General features: G+C 43.2%; 1 protein-coding gene across 2 annotated transcripts in view; it reads right to left on the minus strand.

The window, feature by feature from the left end:
• The window catches only part of ANTXR1 (ANTXR cell adhesion molecule 1), a 207,221-nt gene that overhangs the window by 113,109 nt on the left and 70,895 nt on the right, over positions 1 to 23,217 (minus strand). For both annotated transcript variants that reach the window (XM_032786627.2, XM_032786634.2), the window contains exons 11-12: positions 20,301 to 20,370; positions 18,186 to 18,264 (exon numbers count right to left, since the gene is read on the minus strand). In XM_032786627.2, the coding sequence (XP_032642518.1) occupies positions 18,186 to 18,264; positions 20,301 to 20,370 (149 nt within the window). The remainder of the gene's footprint in view (positions 1 to 18,185; positions 18,265 to 20,300; positions 20,371 to 23,217) is intronic.

Raw genomic sequence — 23,217 nt, forward strand, 5'->3', positions numbered from 1 at the left:
AGACAATGATTTGTTTAGACTGCTCTATACACTATACGCGGAAATATAAGTACAATATATATATTCCAATTGATTTATTTTATAATTATATGGTAAAAATGAGAAAGGAAGCAATTTGTCAGTAATAGTGTGCTGGGACACTTTTGTATTTTCATGTCTGATTTTTTAATCAAGTAGTTTTTAAGTGAGGTGAAACTTGGGGCTATGCAAGAAAAATCAGATTTCTGAGAGGGGTACAGTAGTCTGGAAAGGTTGAAAGCTACTGCTCTGAAGCATCTGGCATTGGCCACAGTCAGGAGACCAGGTACTGGACTAGATGGACCATTGGTCTGATCCAGTATGACCGTTCTTATGATACTGACCTTGGGCAGATCTGAATGCTAAACCTACTGTTGAAAGGTTCTCCTGTTCCTTCACTGACTCTCTGAGCCATCCTGTCCCCTTGCAAAGAAGTGCTTTACGTTTCTCCTTAACTGAGACAAGTATACAGTTGCCAAAGACCTTAGTGCAAACAGCTGCAGCGCATGTCCTGCATGCATTCATGTTGGTCTGAGCTGCTAGAACTCAAAGAAGCACTAAACCGTACTCGTACCATTGACTCTGTCACGTTGCAGGGGACAGTACAACTAAGCGCATGCAATTGGCAATGAGCTTCAATCCATATGAAATGATCTCGTAGGGCCTGATCCTGAAATTTGCTGAGGGTGCTCACCTTATATCGTCAGGGCCACAAGAAAGGATTTTTAAAGTGCTCAACAATGCCTAACTCTGCTCCCATTAAAGTCAATGATCAAATACCCACTGACTCCAACAGGAACAGAATTAAGCCACTTTTGAAAACTGCACTATTAATTACCATCTGTCACAAGATGTAGCCTCTGTGCTCTCTGATTAAAGGGGGAGAATGTGGAGCAGTATGATATCTGTAGCATAAACACCAGCTGTCAAGTTCGAGACTTCTGGGTCTGGAGGCTACATGGATCCTTATTTTCTATCTCACATAAAATAATGTATTTCTCAGGCAGACATGTTAAAAGGCCCTGGATAAACCCAGTGTTAAATGCAGCAGGGAGGGAGTTGGTAATAGTCATAAGAATAGAAAATCACAGTTTTTCTTGGTCTATGCAAATACTCCAAGCCATTTGTATATTTAAAAATTATTCCTAACTGTGTCCTGCTGTCTCTTCAATCCAAACTGTAAACACTTAGGGCTTGACTGAGCCAGGGGATACTTTGGCGTCTCTCAGCACAAAGGCTTGGTAGCAGAAAACAAAGGAATCTCCTTAAAACAAAAAGGCCCGCCCTGGAAGACATGTACCTTTTCTAGGACACTGGAACACAGGCTGGCAGCAGCTCACTGAGACCAAGAACAATTCTAGTATGTAAGAAAACTAGTCTTATCTCCCAAATTATTAGATTGTAAGATCTTTGGGGACAGGGACTGTCTTTTTGTTCTGTGTTTGTACAATGCCTGGCTGTGATCCAAGGGATGTAGTCCAGTCTGGAGCTTCTAGGTGCTACCGCAGCACAAATAAATAATAATTACATTCATAATAAATGCTGAAGAAAACTGGAGGTTCCTTCCTACCCCCAGGAATGGGTTTAGACACATTCATAGAATCGTAGAATATCAGGGTTGGAAGAGACCTCAGGAGGTCATCTAGTACAACCCTCTGCTCCAGTGGCAGCATGGAGGATATTGATTATTAAATATTATTTGTACTACAGACGTGCCTATAGACCCTATTGGAGATGGAGGCTCTGATGTACCAAGTGCTGTGCAAACATATGGTGAGAAATAGTCCTTGCCCCAAGAATTTACATCCTAAATAGACAAGACAGGCGAATGACTGGAGAAAGGAAGGCCATAGATGGGAAGCTCTTTAGAGCAGAAAACATCTTTCTGTTCTGTGTTTGTACAGTACCTAGCACTATGGTACAAATAATTATCCCCATTTTCCAGATGGAGAACTGAGGCCTAGATAGATGAAGGTCCAAGGGAACTGTGGCACAACTGGGATTGAGCCCAGATCTCCTGAGTCCCAGTCTAGTGCTCAAACCACAGGATCATCCCTTCCCTTTACCCCTGCTCCTTCTGTCCTGTTCTTTGTCTACACAGAGGACTGAAGTCTCAGGACTGTATATTTGGCACCTTTCCCCAACACTAAAGTTCACCCATGTTGACCGTCTTTGTCCCTGTGTTTCTTTTTGCTTCAGGTAATGCACTAGCAATACAGGTTTAGAATCATTCATGGAGATGTGAAGGATTCTTTCCCCTGCTCTCTACACGGGGACAGGAAGTTTTCAAATCAAAGAAAAACAGTGCTTCCTTTTTTTAAAAGGTAAAAGTTTATAAAAGGCAATTTAAAAAAAACCTCCAAGACAAACAAATTCATCAAATATTTCCAGCCAGCCGAGCCTTGTCATACTGGAGATCCTGGCATCTTATCCCACAACTAAGTGTCTAAACAGCCCACTGTCTCTGGGACTTTAATAATGTGCTCACGCCAGCCATTCCCTTTTCTGATGGGGTAGCTGCCAATGGCCATGCAGTCTGGGCCAAATGCCACCTTCACTTAAACCCATGCCCCAGCTACTCAACTTGAATGGGGTTGCATGACAGTAAGTGAGGGCAAAACTTAGCTCTTTGTCCACAACCCCCCCTGCTTTACGCAGTAATTTCCCCTTGTTACTGAAAAAAAGCCAACTTTCTAATGCTTGTCATCACCAGCAAAAACACATCCATTCTGAGCTTTGGCTTGCACTAGCAGAGCCTTGAAAGGAAAACAAGAAATATGGGTTTGGTCTGAGAAAATTGGGTACAAGCTTAATATTTAAAAAGGCAGAATCTCCCTCCCCCACAGCAGCTCCAATGCTCTCTCATATATTAGAACAGGGGTACCCGAATATTGCAAGACCTATTATTGCAGTAACAGCATATTGGGAACCGAAGGGTGTCATCTGTGTTCCATAACTTAATAAAATCAGACTGGGAATAAGGCGTACATTTTTAACAGTGAGGATAATTAACCACTGGAACAATTTGCCAAGGGTTGTGGTGGATTCTCCATCACTGGCAATTTTTGAATCAAGATGGGACATTTTTCTGAAAGCTCTGCTCTAGTTCAAACAGGAATTAATTCAGGAAAATCCTATGACCTGTGTTATGCAAGAGGTAAGACTAGATGATCACAGCGGACACTCCTGGTTTGATGATCTATGAAAATGCCCTTGGGTTTGTATTGCATTTGATAGAGGAGCTGAGACGGATATATGGGATGACCTCACCAGTGATAAAAGCCTCTCTATACCCTGAAGCTACAGGGAGAGGTTGGTGGCTGGCCATGCTTTATAGAATCACAGAAACGTAGGCCTGGAAGGGATCCTGAGACATTAGCTAGTCCATCCTTTTTTACACTGAAGCAGGACCAAGCAGACCTAGACCTTCCCTGATTCTGGACTTTGCCAGCTGCATTTGGCTCTTTGGTCCTGCTCTGGGCACACCTGGAGGATGCAGGCATAGGAATAGAACACAGGCTTTCTTGAAACATCTCATTTTCCCCAGTCAGATTCTGCCATCACTTCCCTCTGCTCAGCCCAACCCTGCAATCTGCCAGAGTGTGCTCTCTCTCTAACTAACTAAGGGTAGGTATTGGCTAATTAATTAGATCAGGCTCACTTTATAACCTGGCAAGCACTGGATACAATATTCCTGGCCCCTCTGCAGGATACGCTGATTTTCCATTGCTGGCAGATGGAATTCTGCTCTTAGGTTTAATGATCTCGCAGGTGTGTGGCATGGACCAGCCAGGTTTCCTGTTATAGACTTCAGTCCTCAAATATCGGAACAGCAATAAGATATTTAGACACAACAAAAACAATCTGTGACAGAGTAATATTGAGGGAATGGGATATTTAATTTAAAATCACAGTAATGAGATTTAGAGGGAAATCTCTCCAAACTCAAGTTCTAACCTGTTATTACAAATTATGTAATCCTGAATTAGAGCTAAAGAGATTCCAAGAGCTCTGAACCTTGGGAAAGTTTGGATCCAGATTTCACAGCTCACTGCTAACTCTAAGGGCCAGACTTAAATAATGTACCAGCTCTGAACACAATCTCTCTCTCTCTAACTTCGTAGAAGTTCAGATCTCACCTTTGTAGCTTGGGCCCCTATATTGCTGGGACACCAGCGGATCTGACATAGAGTAAGACAAAGAGTGCTGCTCAGAGTGTCAGCAATGGTTCAGATAAAATACAGACAGACCTGAATCAATCTTCACTCAGAGCTTGAACCAAAACATCTACTGGGGCTAAAACCTTCCCTTTGCTTTATTGTTATGCACTGCTGCACTTCTTGTGTCAGTCCAGAAGTGAAAGTACTGGAATTCCACATCAAACATAGCTCCCACTTTACCCCACTAGAGAATTTGGCCTACAGCTTTTTCTTACATCTGATTTCTCTCTGTGCTAAAGAGACACTTGACTTTGCAAAAGCAACCTGTGGAATTCTAGATAAATATCTCTTACTGACTCCAGAAGAATATGATCAAATGACAACTGAATCTTTTTTTAGCCAAGAGTCATCCCTCCCCATGAGATCTGAAAGTCAAGCTGGGTTCTTCCTCACATCCTCATCAGTCACACATTTGGAACTTGATTTATTTTGCTAATGGATATGTGCATCTCTAGTCAAATTCTGGACTACCTGATACCTGGCACAAGGCATTAAAAGCCCATTAAAAGGGGCCATTAAAAGGGGCTTCATGTATATAACTAACTTCTCTGTCTGTAAGAATTGCTTTTGAAAATCCATTCTGCGATTAAGATGTAAGAAGGAAAAAATAAAATCTTAAACCACTGACCTCCTGCAGATTATTTCACATCTCAGGCTTGGAAATAGCCAGTTTAAGCCAATTTTATTTTTTTAATGTAGACTTTGTACAGTCCAAATCACGTCTTTTTTTGTTTTGTTTCTAGGTTATTACATTTTTCCAAAAACATACTTTATTATGGAAACACTCACAGTCCCTTGACTGCAAATGCTTCTTTTTGGAAAAAATTCATTTTTTTTTTCATTTTTTAAATGTTTTACTCAGTAAGCCATGCTTATCTATGCTATATTAAGAACCGGATATATTATCATCATTTCTTCTGAGAGACAGAGTTCTAGTGGACTTTAAGCAAAGCATGGGAATAAAATTTCCTAAGTGACTTAGGAGCCTTTGTCCCATTTTAGTCACTTCTGAAAATGGGATTTAGCCGCTTTAGAAAATTTTGTCCTCACATTTTTGGTTCTGTCACTGCCTTAGGTCTTCATTCAGGAAAGTGTTTCTATTCAGGAAGAGTGCTTAAAATGCTTAAACTTTAAGCATATTTTAAGTCTCATTGTGGTCAATGAGACTTCGCTTTAATGTATAAAGATGGACCTCAGCACATGCTTAAGTGCAGTCCTGCATCAAGGTCTGTCTGACTTTAGGCAAGTCACTAAGGACTTGTCAGGGCCGGTGCAACCATTTAGGCAACCTAAGTAGTTGCCTAGGGTGCTGACATTTGGGAGGCGCCATTTTCTTTGGCAGCGATCGTGGCAGCTGGATCTTCAGTCGCCCCAGTCGCCGCCGGCATTTAGGCAGAGGGAGCTGGGGCAGGGGAGCACAGGGAGGGCAGCCTGGATCAAGTAAGGGGAGGGGGGTGACACGCAGGGGAACTCCCTGCCCCAGCTCTCCCCTGCCCTGCCTCTTCCCCGAACATGCCATGGCTGCTTCACTTCACCCGCCTCCCAGACTTGCGGTGCCAATCAGCTTAGGTGCTGCACACCTGGGAGGTGGGAGAAGTGAAGCAGCAACGGCGTGCTCGGGGTGCTCGTGCATGGAGCAGGGGTGAGCTGCAGTAGGGGGGTGCCTCAGGGCAGAAAGTGGGGAGCTGCTCCAAGGGGGGTGCCTCAGGGCGGAGCTGCCACGGGAAGGGCGCTTCAGGGTGGAGGTGGGGAGCTGCTGCCGGGGGGGGGGTGCCTCAGTGTGGAATGAGGAGCTGCTGCAGGGAGGGCGCCTCAGGGCGGGGGCGCGGGGCAGGAAGGGCGCAAGGTGGAAGTTTTGCCTAGGACGCGAAACATTCTTGCACCGGCCCTGGGACTTGTCTACACAGAGACATTGCGAATAGTAAATTGGGGTGTGCATCTACAGTGCTCTAACCTGACATATGCTCTGTGGCCATGTGGCCCATGCTAGGATGCACTGAATGTTCTGTATAGTAGGGAACGTTTAGTGCACAGTAGCAGGGTTCACATGAGGTGCTGTAGTGAAGATCCTTACTCCCTCTACAGAAGAGATTTTTCTATTGCTGTAGTAAATCCACCCCCTCAAGAGGTGGCAGCTAGGCCGATGGAAGAATTCTTCTGTCGACCTAGCAGTTTCCAAGCTGGGGATTAGATAAGTACCGATTATTACTGGGGGGGCAGGCCTAGACTCAATCCAGACCTGAGTATCCCTCAAACTTTGCAATATTATCCCCTCTCAACACATAAGTGAGTAAGTTTGTACAATTTCTTGAGAACTGTGGGAGGCAGAATCAACGGCGTCAGTCCTTATGTCAAGATTCTACTGTGCCTGTTTGCACATGCATGTGCAGAGATTGCACACATAGCCTGCAGCTTTGGAGGTTGTTTCAGCTCTATAATATAACAACTCTCTGTTGTCATGATTAAAAAAATGTATATATAGCTGTGACTGATCTGGGACTGACAGATATTTAACAAGCACCATCCCTCAATGCTGGAAATTAGATCTATTTTGGGCCTTCCTAAAGGGATTGGAATTGGACCAAGCTAGTCATCGCAGACACTTTTTACTCCTCGTCTTCAGAATGTTTTCCTCATTTTCTACTCCCTGAAACGTTGCATCAGATTTCACATTGTAGGTGGAGAAATGCAAAGAATGGCTTATGTTAGACTCTAGGTGCTTATAAAGATCTGCCTGTGCTCAGAGGGAGTCTGAGGAGCTGCACCAGTTTACACTAGCTAAGGATCTGGCCTTCTATTTCAATGATCACTGTATTCGGAGCTACAAGACAGCACATACACTGCTAGCCTGTCTCCCCAGGCTAGGAAGGAGTGGCACCGTGCCCAGAGTCTGGCTCAGGTTCCGTTTACTCAGGACTTCAGCTTTGTTTCTTCCACAAAAAATTCGTACAGCACATCAATCATCCTCTCCCCGCTAACCTGGGGATTTCTGCAGGGGCATATCTATTCCCTACCGGCCGGAGGGGTGGAGGTGGGGGGTTGTCCTGGGCCTGGCACCCCTCTCGGGATGGCCCTGCCTTACTGAATTGCACTTCTTCATGAAGGGCCTAATTTACCACTGCCATGCACAAGTGCAAAGCTCTATCAAACCAGAATGGTGGCATTTTACCCCCATTTTGCACTGATGCAAATGACTATATGCAATGGTAAATCCAATTGTAAGTGCCTGTTCCTAAGGAACACAATGGGAGTTTTACTATTGACTTCAACAGGAGCAAGATCGAACTCTAATGACACATCATGGGCAGTAAATACTTTGGCGTGCAAACATAACAGGAGAAAGATATAACAAGATCCAATGGCTGGAAGTTGAAGCCAGACAAATTCAAAATAAGACTCAAATTTGTAACAGTGCCAATAATTATCTATTGGAACAACCAGCCAAGGGAAGTGGTGGAATCTCCATCTTTTGATGTCTTCAGATCAGGACTGGATGCCTTTCTGGAAGATATGCTTTAGTCAAACAGGTGACTGGGATCCATAGAGGAGTAATCAGGTGAAATGCTATATTCTGTGTTACATAGGAGGATGGACTAGGTGATCAAATGGTCCCTTCTGGCCTTAAAAATCTACAAATCTATGACTTTTTAAACATAATGTAACAAATCAAATAAAAAGAACTCCCTGCATCTCTGTTAGCTCCCATGCAATCGTGCTGAATATGTTGCCCAGAGGCTTGCCAAGGTTTGGCTGTGCTGACAGCACCTCACTGGAAATTGGTTTGGCGTGGATTTTTCAACATCATTTCCTAGGAATGTCAAAATTTTCCACTCTTGCAAAAACTGAGTTTGAGTATATTAAAAAAAGAGTTTTTTTTCTTTTGAATTAAATATTTTAAGGCTAAGTCTGTTAGGGTTTCTGTTTTCTTTACAGGATCGGATAAAATCCAAAAGGAAGCATTGTTTACATTTTTTTCCCTTGAAGAGTGAAAAAATAGAATCAATGCAAACAAAAACAAGGCAAATTAACCTAAACATATGCAGTTATAATAGCTAGGCAAGGGGTCCAAAGGTTTTATGGATACAGCTGATATTTGTTGTTTATTTACATTTAGAAACACAATTCCTGCAAATTGTACAGGTCTTTAATTCATGTGTTTCATTGCAGTTACCTTCTTCTTCCCCCTCTTTGTCTGTTACATCCACTCAGTGAGTCTAGTCTTTCATTAGAGTCAGACTGTCAACCCTGAACACATACAGTGATGAGCAGTTACTTAATCCCACAATTTACTTTAATGGAACTACTGGTGTGAGTAGTTGTTGACTGTTGGGAGTAAGGGATTCACAATCTGGCCTTTACTTTGCAGGCTCTTTTGGGGGAAGGACTGTTTCTTTCGTACAGCCCCTAGCACAACGAGGACTTCTCATCCTGATTTGGGTTTTACTGCGGTACAAATACTAAATAATAGTAATTTGGAATGAGGTGTTTAAAGCCATCAGATGAAACATTGTGGTTACTTAAAACAAAATGTTTTTATCAACTAGTGAGAATATTAGAGCTAGTGAATTGCACCTCAGCCTAGTGAAATGTTCCATACATGTTACATGTACATTCATATATATCTCACTAGGGCTATGTCTACACTGTGAGTGAGGGGTGTGATTCCCCTGCTTGTGCACACAGGCTCACACTAGCTCTCATCCAGTTGTCACGTATGTAAACAGCCATGTGGCCACAGTGGAGGCACAACTGAGCTGTGCCAAGTACAAACCCACCTGAAAGCAGTAAGTATATAGTCAGCTTGGCTCAGCCATGCCTGCACAGTCACTGCTAGTGTCACTGGCCTGGTCTACACTACGCATTTAAATCGATTTAAAGAGCATTAAATCGATTTAACGCTGTACCTGCCCACACTACAACGCCCTTTATATCGATATAAAGGGCTCTTTAAATCGATTTCTGTACTCCTCCCCGACGAGAGGAGTAGCGCTAAATTCGATATTAACATATTGGATTACGGTTAGTGTGGACGGAAATCGACGTTATTGGCCTCCGGGCGGTATCCCACAGTGCAGCCACTGACGCTCTGGACAGCAATCTGAACTCGGATGCAGTGGCAGGTAAACAGGAAAAATCCCACGAACTTTTGAATTACATTCCTGTTTGCCCAGTGTGGAGCTCTGATCAGCACGGGTGGTGATGCAGTCTCAACAATCAAAAAGAGCCAGCATGGACCGTACGGGAGATACTGGATCTGATCGTTGTATGGGAGACAATCTGTTCTATCAGAGCTCCGTTACAGAACACGAAATGCCAAAGCATTTGAAAAAAATTCCAGATGACACAGCGCGCGTACAAGCGTAACGGGAAGCCAGAGACTCAAATGGACACTCATGGATGGGGGAGTACTGAGGACTCGCTATCACTCACAGTCCACAGCAGTCCTCTGAAAGTATGCATTCTTTGGCTGAGCTCCCCATGTCTGTAGTTCAAACAGAGTGTCTGGACGGTTCAGAATGCTCCTCAGTTTCTCCCCCCCACCACGTGAAGAAAAGGGAAAGAAATCATTTCACTACTTTCTATGTCACCCTGTGTGTACTGAATGCTGCTGGTAGACGCGATCGCAGCAGTGAAGAGCTATCCGCTCCTCTCCCTCCCCTCCCTGGTGAGACGGTGCAGTAGGACTAGTAACGTCCTCATGAATATCTAACATGTGCCATGAGGGTAACATTCCTGGTTACTCCCAGTAGATAGGACAGAACGGCTAATAACTGCTTCATCATAGCAACTGGGGCTTCAGCCCCTCCTTTCCTGTGTAAAAAAAGATTCTGTACGCGCTGGACTGTCTAGCAGCAGCATGCTGTGCTCCTCTCCCCCACACCGCTTAATGTCCTGCCTGGACATCATCGCGCCACAGAGCCTCCCCTCATTTTATGCCACTAGCAGTTTTCATTCCTGCACTTCTATTCATCACACATGGGCAGGACACTGCCACGGTATCCCAGAAGGTGGGGGAGAGGAAGCACGGGTGGGTTGTTGCAGGGGCACCCCTGTGAATACTGACACGGAGCAGCTGTGCTCTCTGTACACTGTCCTCTAATACACTTGCCCCTTATTCTAGGCAGGACTGACTCTATTTTTAGAAACCATAAGGAGGGATGACTCGGGGAGTCAATCCCAATTTTGCTTTTGCTTGCGCCCCCCGGCCGATTTCAGCCAGGGGCACTCATGATAGCACAGACAGTACAGAGGGGGAGAATACTGTCATTTCATGCCATTTTACTCTGGCAGTAAGATGGAACAGAACGACTGGTAACCATCTCTGCTATCATGCAAAAGCAAGTGAATGCTGCGTGTAGCGCTGGAGTATCGCCTCTCTGTCCGCGGCATCCTACACATACGGTGCAGAAAAAAAATGCGACGGCTCCATGGTTCCGGTGCATGGCGTCTGCCAGGGCAATCCAGGAAAAACGGCGCGAAGATTGTCAGCTGAGTTTTCCCGAGGAGGGAATGACTGATGACATTTACCAGAACCACCTGCGACAATATGAATCAACCCAGAATTCCAAGGGGCGGGGGAGACTGCGGGAACTATGGTATAGCTACGGAAGAGCTACCCACAATGCAACGCTTCAAAAATCGACGTTAGCCTCGGACCATGGATGCACAATGCCGAATTACTGTGCCTAGTGTGGCCGCATGAAATCGAATTTATAATATCAGTTTTATAAAACCGATTTTAGCTAATTCGATATTATCCCGTAGCGTAGACATGGCCACTGTGGCTACACTGTCATTTATGCTTGTGCTAGCTTGATAAAAGCTAGAGCAAGTATATGTACACTAGCAGGGGAGTCACACCTACAGACATAGCTCTAGGAGTCACTTCCAAAGTGATCTGGTCATTTAGGTGCCTAACTCCAATTTAAATCACCTCCCCCAATATATTTGAGAATCTAAACCCTAAGTGGCTAAGGGCCAGATTTTCAATGCCTAAAAATGGGGAAAGGCGTTGAGTAAGATTTAAAAAATGCCGACACAAGTTAGACTGCTAACTCCTATTGGAATCAGTGGCAGTTAGGAGTCTATCTGCATCTTTAGGAGTTAAAATACCTTTGAAAATCTGGCCTCAAATCCCTGCTGAAAATGAGACTTAGGCTCCTAGATATTAAATGCTTTTGCAAACTTTAGCTTGGATCTAGTATTCTCATTGTTTGATAAAATGTTATATATCTAGACAGACTGCAGGGCTGCAGGATAGATAGATAGATAGATAGATAGATAGATAGATCTGTCTCTCTTCTCTAGGAGTCTTTAGATGCTGGACACAGAAGGCAGACCCTAAACTGTTAAATTAGCTTAGTTCCGCTGACATCAGTGAAACTGCACCAGTCTTCTCCAGCTGAGAACCTGGCCCAGGATTTCAGGCAATGAAATGTTATAAAACCTTGTCAGGCAAGAGTGATGGTGCTGACAGATTAAGTTAGTGATCCGATGACGGCATTAATCAATGCATCAATGATTTAGGAGTGAGGAAGATTTTATGATGCTTGTATATTTTAGGTAATTGGTTGCTAGGAGTGCAGGTTTACGTGAGTGTCAGTTTTACTCTTAGCAGCTATTCATTTCTCTTCTTTGAGAAGGGTTGTAGCATTACCAATGAAATGTTAAGAACAGTTAATCCTTGGCTGTTGTGGGTTGGATTCTCTGAAAGATTCAGAGCTAATGCTCTGGATGATGGGTTTTGACAAAAGTGTTAGTGGTGTATATTCCAACAAAAGAAATGTATCTTTGATGAATGAGTCCCATAAGAAACAATATAATACAGAGCAGTTACAGTAGCACATTTAATGTTGGGCTCTAGAAGCACCCAGGGAAATCTGGCCTGATAATGCCTCTTTATACCACTGTGGCAGCACAGAGGGTCTTAAAATGGTATAAAGGGACTTTAGCATAACTGAGGCTTGGGCCCATCAATTGGCATTTTCCAAAAAACCTATGGGACTTAGGCACCCACTTCCCATTCAAAGCCAATGGGACTTGGGTGCCTAACTCCCATAGCTCCCTTTGAAAATCCCACATTAGTGGGTTGTGTCTGACTGACATTGCCCAATGGGGAGATAGTTTAAATTGGCCCCATAAGACTGGATGCAGTTCAAATAGAGTGAGATGTGCCTGGCAATTTTGTTCAAATAGCACAGAACTCCACGGGAGAGAGAAAGAGAACTTCTTGTTGAAAGATAATTAGGGAATCATCCAAATGCGAATTGCAGATTTAAACCAAAGCATGTGCCTTTGAGACCCCTGTAACTTTAAGGGGAAGTCCCATGAAGTTGGACCCATAACTTCCCTTTATGTCTTTGAAAATCTCCCTGAGAGAGAGAGAGGGATTGCTGGTCAAACAATGGAATGGAAATTTCAGAAGAAAAAATATTCTTTTTTTAAAATCAAAATGTCTGTTTTCTCAAAAGGATTAGATCAGCTCTTAGTTTTATATAGATGTCTTTCCATCCATTGATGGACTTTAGATAGTTGTGTATGAAACATCTTTCTTCCAAGAGTTATGGGGGAAATGATAGAGTCTATCTTGAAGATCTCCAAGCCGTGAGAACGTGTTGTAAGAATTTGTTGCTATGTTGTAGAATCATATAAGAAAGAAATGGTAAAGCCCATTACAGTATTCAGTCCCTTTATTTGCAGGTTTGCTTCTTAACATGCCATTTTCCAGGGTTTTCTGACATCTACATTTAAAATGTCCTAACCACCTCGTTTGGAAGGCTACTTCACAGCTAATCATCTCACTGATATCGTGATACATATATACATCTGATGAAGTGGGTTCTAGCCCATGAAAGCTTATACCCAAATAAATTTGTTAGTCTCTAAGGTGCTAGAGGGTTGTTTTGTTTTTGTGTTTTTGCTGATACAGACTAACACAGCTACCACTGAAACCTGTCACCGATAGGAAAGGCTTCTGAATATAAATATTCCTTTTGAAAGTTTATACTCATGGGCAATAGCCTCAGATATTCACTCCCCTCTCTGATGTTTACATCCTTTACAAACTGGCAGTTGTGTCCCCCTGCTGAGAGGTCATTTTGCTATGCCATAATACGTTATTCCAATCTTTCATAATAAGCTTTTCCCCTGTTGTCCCTGTGGGCCTGATCCAATGATGAGTCTTCCATTGGCTTTAATGGGAGTTGGATGTTGGCCAGTTCTTTGGACAAATGCTTGCTAGAAAGAGAGCTACTGCTAATTGTTTTCTGGGGGTATGCTTACACTGCAGCTGGCAGAGAGCCTCCCAGCCCAGGTAGACAGACATATGCTAGCATCACGGGAGGTAGTGCACTAAAAATAGCAGTGTGGACATTTGAGGCTCCAGAAGATCCTCAGGCTAGCTACCTGTGTTCAAATCCATGAGGCTGGGTTGGCTTGGATTCAGCAGCTAGCCCAAGCCTCCACCAGAGCTGTAATGTCCACAAGCTTAGTTTTAGCACACTAGGTCAAGCTAAACTAAAGCAAGCGTCTACCCACAGCTCATTCCCAGCTGCAGTGTAGACACCTGTGAAATCCTAGATAATGCTTCTAGCGTGACTGACTGGATCTTTATTTTTCAGTAATTAATGCTAGGCCTACATCTATACAGCCTCAAATGTGGGACTCGGGTGGGTGGAGGAAAATCTGAACCCAACTCCGTGTTTACAAACAATCCCAGGTTCTGCACAGTACAAAGCTCCCAGCATCCAAACACTCCTGACCTTCAGACTGCTTGAAACCTGGATCTGAACTCCTGGCTAGAACCCGTCTCCAGCCAGAAGGATTGTTACTATGACTTCTTGAGCTATTGATAGAATTTCAAACTTTGCAGCTCACAAGTCACGCTGGACTGGGAAATGGCACAGGTGCACTACACTCCATTTGCTGATTCTCCAGACTTGGGCAAACATATATATTTTAAAGAAGCATACACACATTCTGGCTCCTCAGAGGTTTCACATAGCATGGTGCCATCCACTTTCATCTTCTGAGTAGGAGGCCAGTCCTCAAACCTCACGAAATATGGAAACACAGGTGTGGGCACCACTTTCTGAATGAAACCTCTACTTGCTGACTCATTCACCCAACAAACCTCTGCTTCTGGTAAGCAATAGTTCTGAGAGTTAAGGCGTTTGCACAAGTGCCAAACATTGAGCTGTTGTTATACGTGATCCGGGTGGGAGATGCACAGACGGGAAGAATTTGTGGTACATTCAGGACATAGTTCCAGATCTAGGGCAGTGTTTGCATGCCGTCTGCAAAGAGCTTCACTGACATGCCATGGAGGAAAGATTTATTTCAGCCTTTACAAACGAACTATTCTCTTCCCTCCCCTCCAAGGTTTGTTTGCAAAGTGAGAAAAGAAGCTCTCTCTGCACTGTGCTGTCACCTCCTGCTGCAGCTTTCCAAATTTACTGTCTTTGGTGTAATTCTGCAAACACATATGTGCTTATCTTTCAAGCCTGAAGCCAGTGCAACTATTCGGGGGGGCTCCAGGCACTAGCGCAGCAAGTGCGTGCCTGAGGCAGCAAGCCGCGGGGGGTGGCATGACGGTCACTGTGAAGGTGGCAGTCAGGCAGCCTTTGGCACCATGCCTGCTGGAGGTCCGCCAGTCCTGCAGCTTCAGCGGCGATTTGGCGGCAATTTAGCGGCGGGTATGCCGAAGGCGTGGGACTGGCAGATCACCCACAGAAACGCCGCCGAACCCACATCACCAGCGGACCGCCCGCAGATGTGCCGCTGAAGGCTGCCTGACTGCTGTGCTTGGGGTGGCAAAAAACATAGAACCGCTCCTGCAACTATTCATCAATTGCCTGAAGTTATGCACGTATGTAAGCATTTGCAAGATTGGAGCCCTTGTTTTAGCTTTCTTTAAAGAGATCAGAATCTGAAAAATGATCCCGGTTACTGTGTCTACAGCGGGTGCTATTTAAACACAGACAATAAATAAACCCCTCTCTTTTCCTAGGGTGACCAGATGTCCCGATTTTATAGGGACAGTCCTGATATTTAGGGCTTTTTCTTATATAGGCTCCTATTACCCCCCACCCCATCCTGATTTTTCACACTTGCTGTCTCATCACCCTGTCTTCTCCAAAATAAACTTTCCAAACAATTTAAGAGACATTTACAACCAAATTTTCAGAGCAGGTCACTGAGTTTGAAGGCCATGCTTGACACTCCACATGCAAACTAAATTTTCAGAAATGCTGGAATTGATCTGAATTGGAGGTGACGTTGCTCAGCATTTTTGGAAAACAGGCTTATGGTTTCACAGGTTGGATACGCAAACTCAGAGGTACTGAAGATTAGCAGGTATTCTTAAAAAGGTGGCTGTCACCAGGAATGCTGCCAGAACCAACAAAAGCTTTCAAATTGGAGGAAACATTTTCTATGCACCCAGTGTAGGTGAAATGAGCAGCATTATGCAGCCTGTTGCCTGGAAATAACTCCCACAAAAATATTAGGGGAAGTATCAGTGAAAAGGTCACTACAGTGAGTTCTATCCAAGTGATGAAAGCTCCATATTTAGGATCAAATTTGGGTCACTTAGAACAGGCAGAGATACAAAAATATACTGTACTATACACTTGTGCAGTGCCACATCTGTCTCTCCAGCTATGAGTCTCTGAAATCTATACTGCTATACACACATTTATAGAACAAGCAAGCAGATTTAAATAATTTGTGTTTACTTCTTGATATCTAGACATACCGAATCTGCTAATTTTTACTTTACTCTGAATGTGTTGGCTGAGTAGCCTCCCGATACAGAACATGTGGAAAACCAGAAATGCAAAGGAAGATTTTTTTAAATTAGAATGTTGAATCCTACAAATCTTGTGTTTTACATGTTCTCATGCTTCTTGCATGAAGCATCATCCGACAGGGACTGCGCTAAAGCAACAGCTCATTGCTTTTATCCTAAGTGTTGCAAGCGAGAACAAGTGTCCTTTCCCTTCTTGGAAATGAATGAAATAACAGAGTCAAGTGAGCTGCTCCATTGGAGTCAATAGGGCCAATCTTCCTTTGGTGTAAATTGTCACAGTGCTGTTGGAGCTAAGACAATTTACACCGACTGAGTATCTGCCCCAATGGCATGTTGCAGATGTCAAACAGCTGCATCTTGCTGTCTGTGTTGATCATATCCATATCTTGCTTCAAAAGGCAAAGCAGAAAAATTGTTCATAGTTCTCTCTCTCTCTCACACACACACTTTCACCATGGCAACAAAGAGAAATTGAATTGAAATATCAAATCCAGCTGAAATAAAAGCCCTTCTCTCAAAGCATAAAGATGCCCTTGTCAACTGCAGAGAAATAAGCCTTCATCTCAGCTCTGAAAACTTACATGTTAATCGTGTAGACAATGCTGGTGTCTCTAGACAATCTTGTCATTGTTGCGACAGATGAAATGGTACAGGAGATATTTTCCCTCGAAGCCTGTGCATCAGTGTTCATGGATCACAACTGAATAGTTTTGGTATGTGGATATTACATAACTTGGCCTTTCACTAGCTCCATATAGAAACATGATGCAATTTTGTTTGGTGGATTTGAAGGGGGCAGGCAAAGAGACCTACCATAAAAGCCTTCAAGTCAAATCCTGCAGTTCTTTCTCAGCCAAGACTCCCAGAGAAGTTTTGCCTGAATACTGACTGCAGAAATTGGTCCTTCGTATGAAATCTATGACAGTGCAGAGGGCCAGCACAAGGCATAAGTAGGGCATAGGCTTTATCCTGGTCTCTCTGAACAGAGATGACGTTCCCCTTTGTGAAGAAAGCCAGATGTAAACAAACCATTGCTTGAAGATCCAAGTTTTAAATGGCATCAATATGGGTGTCAATTAGTGATGCTTGGAGATCCAGGGCTAGAGCCCAAATGATTCTGAATATCTTTTGCTAGATACTGAGGGTCTCACCTCCCACAGGTTTCAATGGTAACCTAAGGTGCTTAGAATCATGCAGGAGGCACTCAGAACCTTGTAGGATTGTCCCCTATAACTGTGGCCTTACCTTAATAAAACTGCTTATTTCAAAGGAACAGTATATAAAAGAACCCCCTTTTTACTAGCTTAATCCCACACAGGTCAGTCAAAAGGTTTGACCAAACTTATGAATCTCACATGCTATGTATATGGGTCCCAATCCTACACATACTATTCAGTCAGAACTCCCACCTTCTCATGAGAGTCCCAATATTTTCTGTGTTCATGAGCACCAAATAAATTCCTCCCAAATCTCCTTTATCCTTACTGCCATGAGGCCTCCTTTCCCAATGGTCACACTTTAGCAGAAGTAAAATCCCCATCAAGACAATGGTGTTACTAACTGTACGAAGATGCTTTCCTTTGCTCAGGCTGCTGCAAGAGGCTTATGAGAACAAGTGACTCAAGCATTGCTAGCAAAGGAGGACATGGGGTCAGTGCAGGCTCTGCACTTCTGCAGAGCTCCCCAAACTTCTGGGGGGATATCAATTTATAGACAATGAATCTGATTGTCACTGCCTTGCAACTTGTGCCATCATTTACATCTATGCAAAGTGGGTTTAAATAGCTACCACCAGTGTGAGTGGACATGTCTGATCAGCTGGTGCAATTTGCACTCACCCTGCAAAGCAGTGGAGAACCAGGCCCTGACACCTCTGCTGTATCACAAAACCACTTCCTCGTCTCCCATACATGCTCTGTCTAAGATAGAGCACAACCTGCTTGCTCCAAACCCATTTTAAGGTGCACACCACATGGGGAACGGTAGTGCATGAGGGCCATACATCGGAGCTCACCATTAAGGCATAGAGGTAGCTCCTTAGCACACCACTCACCCAAGCACCAGTACTAGCACAGCTTATCTATGGTTTAGAACCATTTTGCTACTGAATCATTTTATGCACAAAAGTTGAAACTTACACAGTGTGTGCTAGAGATGATGACAGAGCTTGAGATGAAACTGAGGCCGTCATTCATGCTGACTTGAAGAGCTGCTTCCCTGCAAAAACAAAACAAAATCAAGATAGTCATCTGCTATGCTGCATCAGACACGTGCCCCCCTTGAACCTGGGATCCTGTTATCAGGCTCTGGCCAGTGCCTGAGGTTTCAAACATAGGCTAATTCCCCTCATCCTCACTGCCCCATACTGCCATATTGTAATGCACTCAGCCAACCGTGCAATGTATTATATGGAGATAAAATTGACACCACGGAGAAAAGAAGGGCGCAAAATGCTACCTCTTCATTCCCTTAGTCCTAGGCCCAACCAAGCCTTAGCACAATTTAGAGCAGCTTCAGAGCTGCTCTATATTTTCCTTAACTGGTTGTATTATCTGGTATCTCCATTATCTGCTTTCAGGTTTGCCCTAGATCTTACCTGCTACTTACAAGTCTGCCTTGTGCTCCTTAATCTCACTAGTCATTAAATGTCTGTACTTTTAGGGTAACAATTGTCTGTTCTGTTTATTAGAGTCAGAACATACATACAAACTCCCTCTCCAGGAATAACAACAGGGTATTCCCCACTCCCATATAAAGAACTGTTTTCCCTCTACTAACTGACATAGGATTTAAAATTACATCATCTTCCTCAAGCTCTGTACTTTCTATTCCAATTGGGAATAAAACACACCAACACTCTCATGTGAATAGAGCTCAGTTCATTGGACGAGATGAAATCACAAATATGTCAAGCACCGCGGAGTACAGAGCGCAAAGCCTAAAACAAGAGATATGAGAACTGGGGACAAAGCATTGTCTAGTGAAGGGTTCCTGCTATGGAATGAATTTCCAGAGGAGATTAGACTAATCTAGAATCTGCCTATCTTTAGGGAAAGTTGCAAAAAACTCTCTCTTACTACCATATCACATTTCCACCATAACCAGAATGACATTTACATCATCAGCACCGCTCTGCTTGCATCCCACACAAAATGAAAAACAGAAAAGCCTTCCTCAAACAGAATTCCTATAACCCAAAAGGAAGAGGAAGGAATGATTCCATGAACTCTACTAGGGACCTTGCTATTGCCAATCCAATGCACGTGAAAAGAGATTAGATACCTTAGTGATGGACAGCAGTACAAAATCTTTGGATACAGTGGAAAGCTAGGAATGCACCTGCCTGCCTTATCATTATGGTGATGTTACGATGGGAGAGGCGATAGGAAGAGGCAATGGGACACAAAAAGCAACATACATTTTAAAAAAAATTGTATGAGCTCTTAAACCTATTAACAGGCCAGATTCACAGAGTCTGCAGGTGATGGCTGATTTCTCGCAGCTCCAGCTGCAATGCTTCATTGAGGTATAACATTTAGTATAACAGTGTGCGGAAGAACTGAGCAGATGCAGTGACTGCTGTCCATTAATAAAGTTGTCTTTTAAAATCAAGGAATGATGATGCGCTGCAGAACTTCTAGAGCTGTGCAATATAGGCAGTCAGAGCCAAACTAATTCAGCATTGTCTCCCATGCTTTGAGCCAATCATACCATCCTTCTTCACATAAGTGGGAGAAGAGTCAACGGTAACTGAGTCAATGCCAATTCAAATCAATTGACTTGAATGGCTCTGGATCTGGATCTGGATTTTTAAATGGAAGAGGGCAGGACTTGGCCCCTTCTGTCTTATGACCAGTTCTCCCCCTTTTTTACTGTCTCCCAACTCCCAAAGATCAGCAGATTTTCACAAAATCCCTTTGTTTGGATCATATCTTGAGTCACAGGAGCATTGGAGGCTCAATACCTCACTGTCTAGCTTTACACTATTGAAATAATTTCAGAGAGAGCTTCTAAGGCTATTGTTTTACAATTAAGAGAAGATCTAGTCAGTCCTGACATGTCCATACATGACCAACAGACTGTGGTTCAGTTTTCCTGCGTGGAATTTGTGGGCTAAGGAGGAACTATGGTCCAGTTTAATAGCGAATACAGGGATGTGTGTTAATTAAAAGCAGGCAAATCAATTATTCTTCCTCAGGCAATAAATGGGATCAGTCAATTTCAAATGCTGGAGGGTCTCTCTAAAAACTTACATGCCAACTTCTCGTAATACAGGTGCTGGACAGAGCAAATAGGTATCTTCTACTACGAAAGGTTTCTCATCTGGAGAAAGAAAGAGAGAAAGTGGTCTGATGTGTGAGGAGATTGGTAATGCATCATTTAGAAGTTAGGATTACCGTAAATTTTACATCTTAATTCTCTCTCATGGCATATAAATAGGCTTTGAAGGATTCGATTTTTATCTGTAAACACCAGTAAATGTCTGTTTCACTGTACACATACAAACTGATGAGGAAATATTTCCACTGATAATAGCTGAAATGTAGAGTTAAATAAAGTGAGAAATATGGTGCTTGAGAACTTACTAGAGTGTAATGTAAAGATATTTATTTTGTACAGTTTGACATGCGTTGTTGACAATTTGTGTTTTAATGGTTATCAAACCTTATTTTTTTAATATCAGCATCAAACTGTCATTAAATAATTATTGGTTGACCCTCTCCTAGCTGACAACTGTGAAAATTTAAGTTGATAAAAATAGGGAAAAAATTGCTTCAAGTCCATAGTCTTGTGCAACTGTGAAAATTTAGATAGATACAAATAAAAGGAAGATTACAAATAGATGTCTCTCAAAATTATTTTAAAAAAATCAAATTGTGCCAAACCTATATATAAACACATGGAGTGGGGGTGGAAATCTAGTGGTCAGACTGCAATGAAGGGAATTTAGATTGGGATTTTCAAAAGAGCCTTATGGGAATTAAGCATCCAACTCCCATCGACACTCCTAACTCCCTTAGAACTCTTTGGAAATGGTAATCTAAATTTTTAACTTTTCAACCCTCAGAAGGGATTAAGGATTTGAGCAGAGGATTGGATTAGATGACCTCCTGAGGTCTCTTCCAACCCTGATATTCTAGGACGCTATGATTCTAGGGTTTGAATGAGGTTCAGGTTATCTATTTCACCTGAACTGATTTCCTGGCTCAAGAGAAAAAACAGTCAGCACGTGCACGCATCTGTCTAGGCATTCATAACATGTTCATCACTGTAATATCACTAGTATAACCATTAAAGCCTAGCACCGGAAGTAGGGAGATCCGGCTTCTGTTCCTGATTCTACCAATAAGTAACTGCAACCCATATCTCAGCAAAGCAGCTGTGCAGATGAATAACTTCAAGCACATGAATAGTTCCACTGAGATCAATGGAACAGCTTACATGCATAAAGTTACCCACATTTTTCTGGTTTGGGACCTGTCTGACTTTGGGCAAATTCTATAAATGCTCCATCCCTCAGTTTTCCTAGCTGTATAATGATAATAATCTTTATCTTTATTGGGGACTTCATTCAGGGTAGTAAAGTGCTTTGAGATCCTCAAGGAGAAAGCAAAACAGAAGTGCTGTGTACTAAAGGTATCCCTTTACATAGCTTATAAAGGGTTCATTATTGCTATATTGAGTCCCAGCATCACAAGAGGTTGTTTATAACTAGAAGTGGCTAAAAAAGGAAATGTCCATTTCATGGGAAATTTCATTCAACCTGACACTATAGCCTGAACCCTACATGACTGAGTGCTACTCTCATTGCTAGAACACAAAAATTGTCTTCACAGCTCAGGCTTGGACAGTATGGGCTAGATTCTCTCCCCCTGTTCTGGCCACTTTGCCCTGCCTGACGGAATCTGGCCCTAAATGGCTAGCTGAGAAACCCCGAGTGCAGGAGAACTCCCAACTCATATAAATTGACAAAGACAGTTCCTATGCCAGCTCCCCTATCCTGGCATAGAGGGGACATGATGAGGAAGGGAAGGGGTGGATCTCAGCAAAAGAGAGAATCTGGACCTCTCTCTCTCTCTATAGCTGGTTGCTTCATAATCATGGCAATTTGTCACTCAAAATTTACAATAAATTGGACAACACTTGGGGGTCAGATTTTAAGAAATGTTCTGCATCCAAAAACTATTAATAATACCTAGCACTTTTCATCAGTAGATCTCAATGTATACTACAAAGGAGATCAGTATAATTATCCCCATCTTACAGATGGGAAAACTTGAGGCACAGAGGGGGCCAGAGACTTATCCAAGGTCAACCAGCAGGGCTGGGAACTGAATCCAGGGCTCCTGAGTCCAAGTCTAGCGCTTTATCCTCTAGGCCACATCACCTCTCACTAAAAGCAACAGCAGCTGGTAGGTATGGAACATCCCTAAAAAAAAAGGTAGGATCCTAAGTAGGAGTTGAGCTATTTTGAAAATCTGGCCTTCTGCTTTCAGGGAATCTTGAGCAAGTTGGAATTCCAAATTGATTATCAGTATTTGTTAGTTGTATGACCAGAGCTCCTAGGAGCCCTAGTCATGGACTAGGACCCCCTGCTCTTTTCGCCAATCATGCTAGGTGTTGTACAAAACACAGAACCAAAAGACGGTCCCTGCCCCAAAGAGCATCAGAAAGAGGCAAACTTTGAAGCTGAACAGAGTGCTGCAAATGTCCAGCAAAGATTTTCTTCAGTAGCTTCTGACCTCATTTAAACTTTCATTGGTCACACTGCAGCTGTTTCCCCTGGTGCAGGCCAACCCACAGTAACCCTCTGTGAAACCATGGCCCTCTCCTCAGTGGTTAGCTCAGCAGAGCTCATTGGGAAATGAGGCAGTACAGCACATTTTCCTGCAACCCCATGAAGTTCTGAGGAGGTGAAGCAGATACTGATCACAGGGTTTTTATGGCCCTGCAGCTAGCAACATAAAACCCTCCAGGGGCTGGAAGCAAACAACAGCAGAAGAGAATTCTTTCCATGACATTTCTATGGCAGCTTTTCTTATTGAAGATAAATATATATTATTTTGCAGTATTGTTCCATGGTACCCTCCTAGTACATCTGACACCCTCATGTGTTTTCCTGCTATAGCGCATTTTGAAAGAAGATTTTCCAAAGCCAGTTGGGAAACG

The sequence above is a fragment of the Chelonoidis abingdonii genome, chromosome 2 (assembly GCF_003597395.2).
Source record: "Chelonoidis abingdonii isolate Lonesome George chromosome 2, CheloAbing_2.0, whole genome shotgun sequence".
In the NCBI taxonomy this organism is placed as follows: Eukaryota; Metazoa; Chordata; order Testudines; family Testudinidae; genus Chelonoidis; species Chelonoidis abingdonii.